This window comes from Pongo abelii, chromosome 22 (assembly GCF_028885655.2).
Source record: "Pongo abelii isolate AG06213 chromosome 22, NHGRI_mPonAbe1-v2.0_pri, whole genome shotgun sequence".
Lineage (NCBI taxonomy): Eukaryota > Metazoa > Chordata > Mammalia > Primates > Hominidae > Pongo > Pongo abelii.
Window position 1 is genome coordinate 50,362,192 of NC_072007.2, and position 14,046 is coordinate 50,376,237.

Here is a 14,046-nt window from a genome sequence, read left to right on the forward strand (position 1 = left end):
AGTTCCAGAGCTTCTCTAGAAGGCCTCAGCCATGTCCTTAAAAGTTGCATAAAACTTTTGGCATATGAGTGATTCAGGGATCCTGACACCAGACCAGAGGGACCTTTACTGAGTGGTGATCTCCTGCTTGTGTAAAGAGCAATTTAAGCAACAGTGTGTTTTCTGTGTCGTAAGATAGTATCAAGGGTCTCTGCAGCAAGGGCCCAAAGATGATGGGTGGAATTAAAGCTTATCCAGTGTAGCTGGTGACCAGCTTCATGTTATGGCACTGGTCCATCTTTTCCCATCTCAACTGTTCCACCTTCTTCTCTTCATAGGTAGACATGGTGGATGTGGATGCAAGATAGCAGTCATCAGGCAGATGTGAATGGCATGGAAACAACCAGGCTCCTGGAAACATTGTGAGTGTTGAGTCCTGCGTGGCTTACTGGCTGCGTATTAAGAGAAGGCCTTGCTTAATCCAGGAGGGTGGGCATTTTTCAGGCTGCCAGCCAGAAGGATGCTGAGGAGGAAACCCAGTTCACGGACCCAATAGCTATTGTCCATGTACCCTATAGATATTGACCAGAGGACAGAGAATTTATTTGAGTTTCACCATTCCAACACAGAATAATCTGTGTGCAGATTTGGGCTAATAGGATGACTTCCACAAAACAAATCAGACAGGTAGAGGTCTAGAGGAAGATTAATTATTATGACTGTCAATAACTGTTGTTTTAGTATACACTACCCTTTAATCTGCAGCCCCTGGAAGACCGTAGTAATAGGCCCCTATCTGAACTGGAAAGAGGTGATCTTTTGAGACAATTGTTTGTGTGTTAAACTGATTTTAATGAGTATTTTTAAGGCAGGAGTCTTGAAAGCAATCCATTCTAGAGGCAGACATAATGTAGAATTTTTTTATTTTTGTACAGGTAAACTTTTATGTTTGGGGGATATAGAAGTTTTAGGCTGATGAAAGATAGACTTTTAATTTTTTCCCCCAGAAAGTAGCATGTCTTTTGCATAAAAAAAAAGTCTGAGAGTATGCAAACAGTACACGTCAACATGGATTACATTCTGAAACCATGGATGCACACCTCACATTCATGAAGTCATCTAACACGAGCACCAGCAGGTGGTCTTGACATGGTCCCGGACCCGTTCTGTGTCACTGAATCTAAGCAGACAAATGGGCCCGCCTGGAAAATAAATAGAAGGAAGAAAGGATGGGAAAGGAGGAGGGAGGGAGGGAAGGAAAGACATTTCTGAATATGTTCCCAAGATGGTAATAACTGGCACCAGTCTATGTTGGTGGCCTTAATGGAAGCCTGTAGAGAATCTTCATCCTGGGAGACTGAGCAGCCACGGATATTTGGTCATGTTTTCTGGTTAATGCCAAATCTCTGACGCGAAGACCTGCTTATCTTTCCATTTGATGGAAGTCAGCCTGGAATAGAGTGTTGCAGCCAGGGGAGGATTACATCCTCTTTCAAAAGCAAACCGTGTGAGGGTTGTGGGCTAAAGAATGCAGTTCCGACTATTTATGAGTAAATTCTCTCCTAGGATGAGCCACATGGGAGATAAACTGAGGGAAAGGAAACTAAAAACTTAGATTTTAGAGGAACATCACTTTCCTCTGGTTACAGAGGATTGAGGCAATGTTTATTAAGATGGTCTATCGCAAATTTGGATACCAGGCATAGTGGAGATAGGAAAAGTCATGGAGGGTAGGACGCACGATCTTGCCCCTTGTCACGCAAGCTGGGGCTACATTTCAGACTCCAGAGCAAGGGGTTGGCAAATGTTTCCTGTAATGGGCCAGGTAATACCTATTGTAGGCTTCATGGGCTATACCATCTCTGTTGCAACTATTCAGCTCTACCATTGTGCCATGAAAGCAGCCATAGACAATAGCAAATAGTGCATGTGGCCTTGTTTCAATAAAACTTTATTTAAAAAACAGCAGGAGGCTGGATTTGGCCCAGAGGCCACAGTCAGTTGAACTCTGGCCATGGGCAGGCAAGGGGCAGAGCCTTGCGAGGGGCTTCGAATACTTGGGCTGGCCTCTGGTTGCGGTGGAGACGAGCCTGCATTTTGTCCTCTCCAGCTTGAGAGCAAGAGCTGCACCTTCTTTGTGCTTCCTGGAGATTCCTGAGAAGTTCAGGGTGTTAGTATCAACTCTGGTTTATTGAATTGGGCTCTGGGTTCAGGCCTGGTGTTTCCAAACAGAAGTGTCAATGGGAAGGAGGACCAGGCCATTGGTAGAAGACGAGAGAAGTAGACATGGAAATAAAGGCAGACAACCTTTTCTTTTTTATTTCGCTTAGACAAAATGCAAAGAGTGTCTCATTAAATTAAAAAAGAAACAAAAGAGAAAACCAAATTGATTCCCCCCACCCCTTCACTGACGGCGCTCATCCTAATTAACAACAAAAGACCAAATTGAGAACCCGGTTTCTAATGGGAAAGAAATGTGTGCAAACGTGACTGAAGTTTCCCCCTGCCCGCAAATCGGTGTTCCTTTTAAATTCACAAATAGGCTGATTTCCCCCCCGCTCTGTTTTCTTTCTTGCCTCTTGTGTGATAGAACTTTCAGTCAGAAGGTTTAATTAATCCCCCCATGCACTTTTGTAGAAAATCAGTAAAAATGCAATAGCCTGTGAAGATCATAAAACTGGACTTCTTTCCCAAAAAATCAGATGCCCAGGCGGATGGAGCTCACACTCAGACAGAAAAAAAGCAGGAGAGTCTTTGCACTGTCTGTGGTTTCAGTATTTTCTCTTTTTTTTTTTTTTAATATATTTTGGCAATTTTCTTTAATTATAAATATTGGAATTCCGTAAAAAAAAGGTAGCTTTGATTGAATTGTTTGAATTGTATTTACAACCGCTGTCCAGTCATGCTGTCTGTTATACCAGGGTGTAAGATTTTGCGTAAGGATTGTTTCCTTTCAAATGGCCCCGGGAGTCGAGCAGTGATTCTTGGGAGCTGCTCATTTTAGCTGCCTGTCCCAGCTCTGCTCCCTCCCGCTGAGGTAATGTGGCCACGGCCCCCGGCTGCCACGACTGTCCTTCTCTCGTGGAGGAGGCGGAGGAGGCGGCTTCCATCGGGATAGGCTCCAGGACGGTGGGGCGCTTCAGGGTCCGGCTTTTCTGAGGTTCCAAGCATGCTTGTCCTAAGCTCAGGTCCCTGCTGGTGCCTGGACCACCTCGGTTTAACAAAAAGTCCATTCTAAGGTATGGAGGCAAATGTATGAGGTCACCTAGAAGGAAAGACAGGGTAGTTAGTTGGTGTCTTCATTTGGTAAACACAGGCAGAATGCCCTGTGTGCACACGAGAGGCCATGGCGGGGTTTAGAGATGAGAATGCCGCTGCACACAGGCGCCTTTCTCAAGATCCTCCTTCAGCGCTCACCACAAAGACAGGTGGAATCGTCCTGCTACCTCTTCGCTGGGCGCGGGAGGAGCCCATTTTCCTACAGTACTTACTTGTATTAACTTACTTGTACAGAAATGGAGGAATGGAGGTAACAGAATCCTTCAACACACCATCGTTGAAAGAAAAACATATATCAAAGGCAACAGCGTCCACTGGGTACGAACGGTGATAGACCAAACCCCGCATGTGATTGGAAGTACGGGGAGAGCACAGGGTTTGAGGAGAGAGCCAGGGACACCAAGGGAAGATGGACAGCTGGCTCTCGTCTTGGCAATTCTATGAAACCTTGTGACCTTGGCCAGCCACTTAGTTGTGGGTCTTTATGATGGCTTTGGGTAAAGGGCCACAGCTTATGGCCTCCTTACCAGGCCCTGCCTACCTGCTAACTTCTGCATGGCTCTTCTGTTTCAGCCATGCTGTGTATAGAGATGACAGCAGCTTAGACCAGAGTTCTAGTGTTTCTACTTCCTGCTTATGGTCACTCTGGCTTCTGTGGTGCCATGTAAACATAACCTCAGGTCTCCTTCAAGAGCATCTGCTGGCTGGGCATGGTGGCTCATGCCTGTAATCCTAGAACTTCGGGAGTCTGAGGCGGGAGGATCACCTGAGGTCAGGAGTTCAAGACCAGCCAGGCCAACATGGCGAAACCTCCTCTCTACCAAAAATACAAAAACTAGCCAGGCATGATGGTGGGCGCCTGTAGTCCCAGTACTGGGGACGCTGAGGCAGGAGAATCTCTTGAACCCGGGAGGAGGAGGTTGCAGTGAGCTGAGATTATGCCACTGCACTCCAGCCTGGGTGACAGAGCAAGACTCAAACAAAACAAAACAAACAAACAAACAATAACCCCAAACCAAAACAAAAAAACCAAGAGCATCTGCTGCAGGCAGGGAGGCATCTGTTCTCTTGGATGCTGCAAGCCAATGACAAGCATGACAGGGCTTTCCTCATGGCTGTCCCCGCCCAGTGCAGGATCTCCCTAACAGGCATCCTTTGCTCAGGGATGCCCCATCAGCCTCACTGCAGCCTTCTCAGAGGTGCACCGCAGCCTGAGGTGCCTCCAACCAATCCCTCCTTCGCCTTCTCCTCTCACAGGTGTCAGACCTCTGTTATGGTCTCCAGATTCTCCTTGCCACCTCCTGCTTCCTTTTGCTTCCTTCTTCACAAGAATTTCCCCAGTAAATTCCTTGTGTGTCTAATCTGTCTTGATAGGCGCTTCTCAAAAACCTGAACTGACACAGCTTCTTTCACCATCAGCTACTGAAAGGTCACTCTGACCTCTCATTGCCAAATTCTCTGGTTTCCTCTTGGTCCTCTTCCTACCTGCATTCATGGCTCACTGTAGCCTCAAACTCCTGGGCTCAAGTAACCCTTCCACCTCAGCCTCCAGAGTAGCTAGGGCTACAGGTACATACCACCATGCCTGGCTAATTATTATTATTTTTAAAATATTTTGGAGACACAGGGTCTTGCTTGGTTTCCCAGGCTGGTCTCCAACTCTTGACCTCAAGCGATGCTCCTGCCTCAGCTTCTCAAAGCACTGGGATTACAGGCATGAGCCACCTGGCCTTGACTCCTTCTCATTCCCATCTTCAGGGCTCTGTTTCAAGGCTTTAATATATCCCATCACCTCCTTGCAAAGCATGAGTACAATTAGGGCCCAGCCACCAGGTCCACTTTGCAACCAACACTGCCTAACTTGCGCTGGACTGACGCTGGGTCTGAGTTTCTGCTGTTTTGGTACAGACAGTGTGCATTATCCAGCCCAGTGCTTCCCACTTTTCTGTCTTCGAGGAACAGGCAGACAAGGGGTATTTGTGCAGTACACTGGGATGAACCCAAGGAGCTGTTTCTGGCCACCTTGAGGTCTGAAGGACTCACCATCTTGGCACACCTATAACTCATGACATACCAGGTGCAAAACTCTGTCTAGAGAATGGGCCGGTGGTGTGTGGTCCTGGAGCGAGGGCCCAGGGAAAAGGATGTGCAGGGAGAGAGATATGATGATGGTCTGAGCTCAGGAGCAGCTGTGGGATGTAAGAGAGGGAATTAAATTGTGAGATACGAAGGGGGCCCAAGGAAGGCGGCTTCAGAGTCAATGACAAGTGGGAGTGGTGACAGAGGAGAAGGGGTTAGGGGTGACTCCTTCCCAGGCTCTAAGCTCAGGAAACTGTGTGGACAGTGAAATCACTAACTGTGAAAGGGTGTATAGGGGAAAGATCATACTTTGATGACAAAAGATGAAGGGTTTAGTTTCAGACCTGCTGAGTTTGATGCAGCTGGGGACATTCAAGACAAGATATCTAGTAGGTATTTTTCTCGTAGAAACGTAGCTCTAGGATGACTCACTGCTCATTTTCTGAATCTAAAGTAACTGAACATTCTTGTTTCTTTTGCTTCAAAATATTCCCTGCTTTCCTTATTTTACTGTATGCTAACAATAGTTAATTGAGCCTTCCTCATCCGGCCCCTTTGGGCCCATAGGCCCCGAAGGTGCAGGATGAGGGGATCTGAGACCACCCGAGCCAAGTGAGGGCTGCCATTAGCCAGCTGCCCTGCTAGTGGGGCAATGGAAGTGATATGTGTTTAGACAGTGTTTAAAGCCTGAACCTTAGGAAACGCCTTCAAGTTTACCCACAGAAAAAGAACAACCAGCATAAGAGAAGGAAAGGACTATTCAAGAGTATAAGAGAACTGGCCTGGAATCCCCGCCCACTTTGGGAGGCCAGGCAATCACCTGAGGTCAGGTGTTTGAGACCAGCCAGGCCAAAATGGGGAAACCCTGTCTCTACTAAAAATAGAAAAATCAGCTGGACGTGTTAGTACACGCCTGTAATCTCAGCTACTCAGGAGGCTGAGGCAGGAGAATCGTTTGAACCCGCGCATCGGTGGTTGCTGCACCATTGCACTCTAGCCTGGGCAACAAGGATGAAACTTCATCTCAAAAAAAAAAAAAAAAAAGAGTATAAGAGAACTAAAAATAAATATGACCAAGTCAAGCCCTAAAAATGCATTTTATACAATTTAAATGAGCATACAAATTTTCAAAATGTTATTACCCTTCTTGAAAATTTTTTTCCCCGAACAACAGTAGCCATGACCTTATTTTTGGGAAATCCACCAAATGATTTCTTTGTCATTGTGTTATTACATTGTTGCACCACTTGGTATTTATGATTCAAAATTCCATTTAGCTTTTTCAGGATGTCTTTATTCTATTAAGTGATGATGAGTAATTATATGATTTCACTGGGAACGGCAGCATGTAATTCACTAAATGGCCCCAGTGACACTGGACTGGGCTCACTGAAATTAAAGGCATTCTAATTCAACATCAGCTTCCTACTGTCAACTGGGTCCAAGGGAAGCTCAGCAATAAATACCTAGACAATAAATGGACCATAACATTCTTTTTTCTTTTTGAAATGGAGTTTTGCTCTTGTTGCCCAGGCTGGAGTGCAACTCGGTTCGCCGCAACCTCCACCTCCCGGTTCAAGCGATTCTCCCCCCTCAGCCTCCTGAGTAGCTGGGATTACAGGTATGCACCACCACACCTGGCTAATTTTTGTATTTTTAGTAGAGACAGGTTTTCTCCATGTTGGTCAGGCTGGTCTCATATTCCTGACCTCAGGTGATCCACCTGCCTCAGCCTCCCAAAGTGCTGGGATTACAGGCGTGAGCCACCGCGCCTGGCCCATAACATTCTTATAGGAAGGAATTACATAATTTGGCATTCTTGTAAAAAGAACACATGGATACAGGAAGGGGAACATCACACTCTGGGGACTGTTGTGGGGTGGGGGGAAGGGGGAGGGATAGCATTAGGAGATATACCTAATGCTAAATGGCGAATTAATAGGTGCGGCACACCAGCATGGCACATGTATACATATGTAACTAACCTGCACATTGTGTACATGTACCCTAAAACTTAAAGTATAATAATAATTTAAAAAAAGGGTTTTGGTAACTTGATGCATCTGAACTTCGGCTTAGAAAGATATAATTGCATGAGGCCTACTCATTATAGACACTAATGTGGAGGGTTCAGGAATATCTTGCCATATAGAATAGCTTTGTTCCTGAAAGATGAAATAATTTGATTTTTTAAAACTATGAAACTTGATGGCATTGAAAAATTATTTATGTTCATTTATGGTAGTTATTCTTCAGTCTTCTCTAACCAGGGATTAATTATTTGCAAAAAAAAGTGATGAAAGCATTAACAGAGCTGTCATTAAGAAATAAATTGAATAATTCTTTTGTAATGTGAACTTCCTTTTGCATGTGAATCAATACACCTTAATTGACCAGTCTTGCAATTTGTAGTTTTATACATTCAATCTCCTGAAAGTGATTGTCTTTATTCCTAAGAATCTGATAAACAAATTATTTTAATTTTCTTATTTATTTAATTATTTTTATTCAATATTATTTTTATCATGTTGCTTGTATATTTGAGGAAATGCGACAGACATTTACCTCCAGGCTTCTTTAAAAATATAGGTCAAGAATGCCTCATGCTGTTTCTGAGACCTGACTCAATCACGAACACTTGACATATTCGTAATGTGTTGCAACAGATTTGGGGATAAATCTCTATTCTAGTGACTCCCCATTGAATGCACAGGGCTTATTAAACCCCTACAAAGTAATAGCATTGTGGTCCCCGCTGGACTGCAGAATGCTCAGGTCTTAGATTGGAAGGAAGAAACGTGTTTGAAATCAAAAGATAGGACTCATAATATCTGCATCCTGTCTGCAGGGGCTCCCACTTCAGATGTAGTTATCAAGAGGACTCCAGTGGCTGAAATGGACAGATGAGAAATAAAAATCCTTCCTAATGGAAACAGCTCAGTGTTACATCTTTACATGCAATGCCTACATGTATTTGTTTATTGCAGGTCTGACAAGTATCTCTGAATATCCAATATCTCTGATTGATCCAGTTTTTCAGGCAAAGCTCTACAAAGTTGTGTGATTCTCTAATTAGCTCCCTTCAACAATGTGTATTTTCTGATTAGCATCCAAAGTAGCCCTTTCAACTGCGTGCGTGCTGCAAATGAGTTCTCTCAATAATTAATGCACTTACAGAGAAGAGAGCACCAGAGTAGTCAGCGGTAAGCTCTGTTATTACAGGCACTTATGTTCTTTAAAACCCCAGCCCACGTGCTCATCAACAAAGCCTCTGAGGACCTGGATTCTCTAATTGTCCTCCTATGTGCTTAAGATGCCTATACATAGCAAGACAACTCATGCAGTTATTGATCCAGAAAGAGACACATGATGTGTGAGACTGTGGTGACCATGGGGACATTGGCACAGCATCCCCTGCCCCCAGCACGCTGCCTGCCATCTGCCTGTGTCCCATGGGAGAAACCAGTCCTTGGCTTTAATTGTGGTGACGAGGAGTAGAAGCCAGGACAATGTTGCCTGCATTTATCTGACAGGTCTAGATCTGGGCTCAGTTTCCTTATCTGTAAAATGGGAGCAATAGCAGAATCTAGCATAGAGGGCTGTGGTGAAGAGTAACTTAGATAATGCATGTGAAAACTTTCCCTGGATTAAGGAATCTGTTTCCACAGGGAGCAGGGCCTTCTTGGGTGTCTCCTGTACTCCCCAGCTCACCTGCCCCATGGCTTGTCAGTCAGGACCCTCTCCAGTTCTCCCATGCGGCGAAACGTAGCAGGGATCCAGAAGAAGTCCAAGGATGCTTTGTGCTTTGAACTCCAGGGTCACCATATTGGGTCACCACGTCATGGGTACTCACCTCCACTGGGTGCAAATGCCCTCAGCATCCCTGTGTGTAAATCTATCATTGCCATAAACACTGGTAAAGGCAAATGCCCAGTCTTAGTACTTGTTTCAGTAAAACCAGCTACGACAAAATTCACTTATATTTTTGGTAATGATTTCTATAGTCTATGGCGTCACTTCCTCTGCTTTGCTTCCCTCAATATTTCTCCACATTTCCCTCCTTCCCGTTCTCCCTCCTTCTTTCCCTTCCTCCTCTCTCTTTCTCTCTTTCTCTCATTCCCTCCATTTTTTCCTTTATCTCTCATTCCCTCCATTTTTTCCAAATCTCTTCTTGAATTGTAGCTCCCATAATTCCCATGTGTTGTAGGAGGGACCCAGTGGGAAGTAATTGAATCATGGTGGTGGTTTCTCCCATACTGTTCTCATGGTAGTGGATGAGTCTCACAAGGTCTGATGGCTTTATAAGGGATTGCCCCTTTCACTTGGCTCTCATTTTTCTCTTGCCTGCCACCGTATAAGATGTGCCTGTCACCTTCCACCATGATTGTGAGGCTTCCCCAGCCACATGGAACTGTGAGTCCATTAAATCTCTTCTTCTTTATAAATTACCCAGTCTCAGGTAACATGAAAACTAACTTCCTTCCTTCCTTCTTTTCCTTGTTTTGTTTCCCTTGTGCTAAAACTTTCATCCACGAAATCAAAGGCATAGAAAAGGGGTAAAAACATGAAGCAGGGGACGGACAAAGAGGTAGCTGAGTGCAATAAGACAGCAAGCGGGGCATACACATCAAGTAAAGTGGTGTGTGTGTGTGTGAGAGAGAGAGAGAGACAGAGAGAGAGAGAGAGGAGAGAGATATGGGAGGGAAAATTTAACTGGAAGAGCAGCATACTGAAAGGGGAAGTTGAGGCATGGAGAAGGAAAGGACTAGCGCTGGCAGGAGGATCCAGCTCATGGTCTGACGGCAGGAGGAACTGAGCTTGAACTCACTTCCATGCCTTCCTTCTGTCCTGCTCACCTACCCGCCCGCACTGCCGGTTCCTTCCCAGTGAGCTAAACCCAGTTAGTGTCTCCAGCCCAGCCCCAGCATGAACACAAAGGCTCACAGAGTCCTGCCTGGGCCTTTAGGACAGGGTCCCCCTGCTGACTTCTTTGGGCTGTAATGGTGGATTTGCACACCATGAACCCACTGTGCTCTGCCCTGAGGCCAATACCCTTCCTGTCAGAGACCCTAAGTGAGGGTGAGGGATGGAGAAGGTGGAGATGGCCAAGCACAGAGAAGGGCTCTGGGAAACTGAGTTCAGGGATTGAGATGCAGGAACATACCAGGGTCAGGGGAGGCTGAGATGAATGAGGCTGGGTGGGTGTGAGGGAGGATGGATAAGAGAGAGGGGAAGAGACACACAGAGAGAGAGAGAGAGAGGGATCAGAGAGATGGAAACACACACACAGAGGGAGGCAGAAAGAAAGAAATGCAGCCCTCTAGCCTGGGTGACAGAGCAAGACTCCGTCTCAAAAAAAAAAAAAAAAAAAAAGAAACGTAGCTACACAGATCGGTAGACAGATAAAAATTAGAGACAGAGTCACAAATAGAGAAGGGAAAAGGGGAACATGGTAACCAACTGGGACAGCAGTAAGGAGCAGTGGAGGAAGAGGGCACCAGAAAGGTGAGTACTATGAGATTAAATGTGTATTACCCACAATGAACGGCCCTTGTGGAGCTTTAAAGGTGTGTGCACCATACAATGACCACTGGCCCATCCATCACTGGGGCACCCATTTCTCATTCTTTTCTTATCAGCCTCACCAAAACCCAGTGCAGATCACAGGCTGCACCCATCACTGCCTTTCTGGAGGGAACCCAGGCAGCTGCTTTGACTTCCGCCTTGAGGATGAGACGCTTTACCCATTATTGCAGCATTATGCTTTATTATTTGACATCATGCTTCATTTCTCATCCTTCTGTTGCTGCCCTCTGGGGACCTTCAGTGCCATTAATGTCTCCAAAAGTTCTGATTAAATAAGTCAGCATTGATTTCTCCCTCTTTCTCTAACCACTTTGCATACTAGTATCACAAGCACCTCCTCGCCTCTGGTCCTGAAATGTACAGATTCCTCCTGCAGGTCCCACATCCATCAGAAGATACGCACTCAGAGCTTGTCTCCCTCCACTAAGGGTGCAGTAGAGCCATGGTTGGCCTGACTGTGTGAAAACTGCTGAACTAAACCTGCCTCCTTTTAGCTGAAACTCAGGAAAGCAAAACTTCCTGAACTTTCTCAATCTATTCAGACACATGCAAAGTTTGAATGTATTTCAGTTCTTGGAAAAAGGATGGCAAAATCAATACTGAAATAACAAGAATGAAGCAATTCAGAAAATGAATGTGCATTCCATTAATCCATCATCAAACAATGGTTCTTGCTATCTCCCAGGCACAACACTAGGGAAAAATATCTGAACACTAGATCAGAGGCTCTCCACTGAGGGTGGTTTTGTCCCCAGGGGACATGTAGCAAAGTCTGGAGACATTTTGGCTGTCACAATGCAGGGGAGGGTGACACTACTGATACCTATTGGTCAGAGGCCAGGGGTGCTGCTCAACATCACCCAATGCTCAGAACAGCTCCTGCCACGAAGAATTATCTGGCTTCAAATACTAACGGTGCTGCTGTTGAGAAACTCTATTTTAGATTATCAGAATTCATAATGCCAAGTGTTCCTTATTTCACTTTAATTCTATTTATAAAGCATTGAATTCAACCAGGATAAGCAGTTGTACCCCTCAACCTCAGAATACTAGTCCACAAGGAGTTACGACCTCAGTTCTTTATGGAAGAAAATAAGAGATGGTCCAACGGAACTGTAATCAGAAGGCAAACCCCCCATGTCTTTCTCCATTGGCATCCACTGAGGTGGGAGCTGAGTCCAGTGGAAAGAGCAGTAGCTACAGAGTGCAGGGCTTGATGTTGAAATCCTGTCTCTGCCTCTGTTTCTGCCTCCAGGTAGTTTTGTGACCCTTTTGAGCCTCGGTGCTCTTGCCTTCAGTCAAATGAAAGAGGCACAATACTTTCTAAAGGCACCTTGAAGCCTAAAAGAGCCCTTCTTATGCTCTGAGCTATCTCACCTCTGAAAACTGGTTATAAACATCTGTATTGGGAATTTATGGATAAGGGTGGAACAAATAAAATGCATTTCTGGGGGCCAGATATTCCAAGGCACTTTGCAGTAGCCTTCTTCCTCTTCCTCTGCAATGCTTTGTTAGTTGGAGGCTGTGAACATGCAGATGCTTTCCCAAATTTGTGGGAATGAATGTGAATCACAGTTTTTGGGGCTTCAGTCTCCTCTGTGGACACGTAAAAAGGAACTTTCATCAATTTCTAACAAGGTTTGAGATCTATGCCTGGATAGAGCTGGATATTGATGCAAAAGTAAGAAGCAAAGGATGATTTCCTTGAGTTCCAGCAATTTCAATAAAAAACACAGAGACCAGACTTGCAACAACAATACAGTGTCAAAGAGCTGGTTCCCAAAGGGGAGCATAGAGTCCACCCATACCAGAGACAGACGAGATCTAACACTTTTTGAGTTTCATATTAATGTTGCAGCATGGTAATGAAAACTAGTAAAAGAATCTCTCTTGGTAAATGAATCTTCACTCCCAAATGGCAACCAGGAAAAACCCTAAATAAATAATGTGAGATTGATATCAGAGGCCCATGTGCAGGGACTCGATTACAATTCTTGGCTTGTACTCAGGGGCCCTCATGCATTTTTTAAGAGCTCATCAATATTGTGATCCTTCTGCTTGCTGGTGAACTTTAAAAACTACACCGAGGTATAAAAGTAGGGCTTTGACTTTGTTGAGGCTCATGATTCTTCTCAGGTAAAGTAGATCTGAATAAAAGTGGGATTGGAAAATCTTCCCTGGCCTTTAGGCAAGCACAGAACTCAGCAGCGGTTTTGGAGCACCCACTGTGGAACGATCCATGAGATCCAAAGACGGATACAGTTCCCACACAACAGCCACGAGGAACCACACATTGGGGACCACCTGAAGCAGAACCCTGGCTCGGGGCTTGCCCTTTTTCTGCCATGAGGCTGACAGAGCTGTTTCTACAACAATGTGCATCTTGAATCATCTCACAGAAGGAGCTGAGTTAGGCTGGAAATGAGAGAATTCCAGACAGAGGGAAGGTATATTTGTGGAGTTGTAGGAGGCCAGAAAGTTGAAGGCTGGAGACTAGGGGTCAAGGTTGAAGGCTGCAGACCAGGAGTCAAGGTTGGAAGCTGGAGACCAGGGGTCAAGGCTGGAGGCTAGAGACCAGGGGTCAAAGCTGGAGGCTAGAGACCAGGGGTCAAGTTTGGAGGCTAGAGACCAGGGGTCGAGGCTGGAGGCTAGAGACCAGGGGTCGAGGCTGGAGGCTAGAGACCAGGGGTCGAGGCTGGAGGCTAGAGACCAGAAGTCAAGGCAAGGAAGACATGGTTGACCCCTCAGACGCTTGTAAGTCTCTACCATGAGAGCAGCAGGAAACCATGGAAGGGGGTTAAACGAAGAAGGTTGACTCTTACTGGAAATGATGGCTTGTTTCCCCTTTCTGGTTTGGGATACAGGATGCCTTAGGCCCTGGTGCCAGCAGAGTGTACAGGAGGCCACGCTGGAAGACGATGGTCTTTGCTGTCTTCTTCTTACCTTTCTGTATGCTCCCTGGGCCTTCATGTGGCTTTAGCTTCTTACGAGGCCTCACTGGGCTGTGTGTGTGTGTGTGTGTGTGTGCGCGCGTGCGTGCATGTGTGTAGGTGGTGACTGACCGTCTTCTACGAGCTGGGCTTTGTATTATTTCTTGACCTTCTCAAGATTTGCCTGTCTCAC

General features: G+C 45.6%; 1 protein-coding gene across 2 annotated transcripts in view; it reads right to left on the reverse strand.

The window, feature by feature from the left end:
- Nucleotides 1-884: 884 nt before the first annotated feature.
- The window catches only part of DSCAM (DS cell adhesion molecule), an 826,557-nt gene continuing 813,395 nt past the window's right edge, over nucleotides 885-14,046 (reverse strand). The window contains exon 33 of one of the 2 annotated variants that reach the window (XM_024239402.3): nucleotides 885-3,244. In XM_024239402.3, coding sequence (XP_024095170.1) covers nucleotides 2,892-3,244 — 353 coding nt within the window. In that variant the 3' untranslated portion in view covers nucleotides 885-2,891. The remainder of the gene's footprint in view (nucleotides 3,245-14,046) is intronic. The other variant, XM_054542559.2, reaches the window with a different exon arrangement.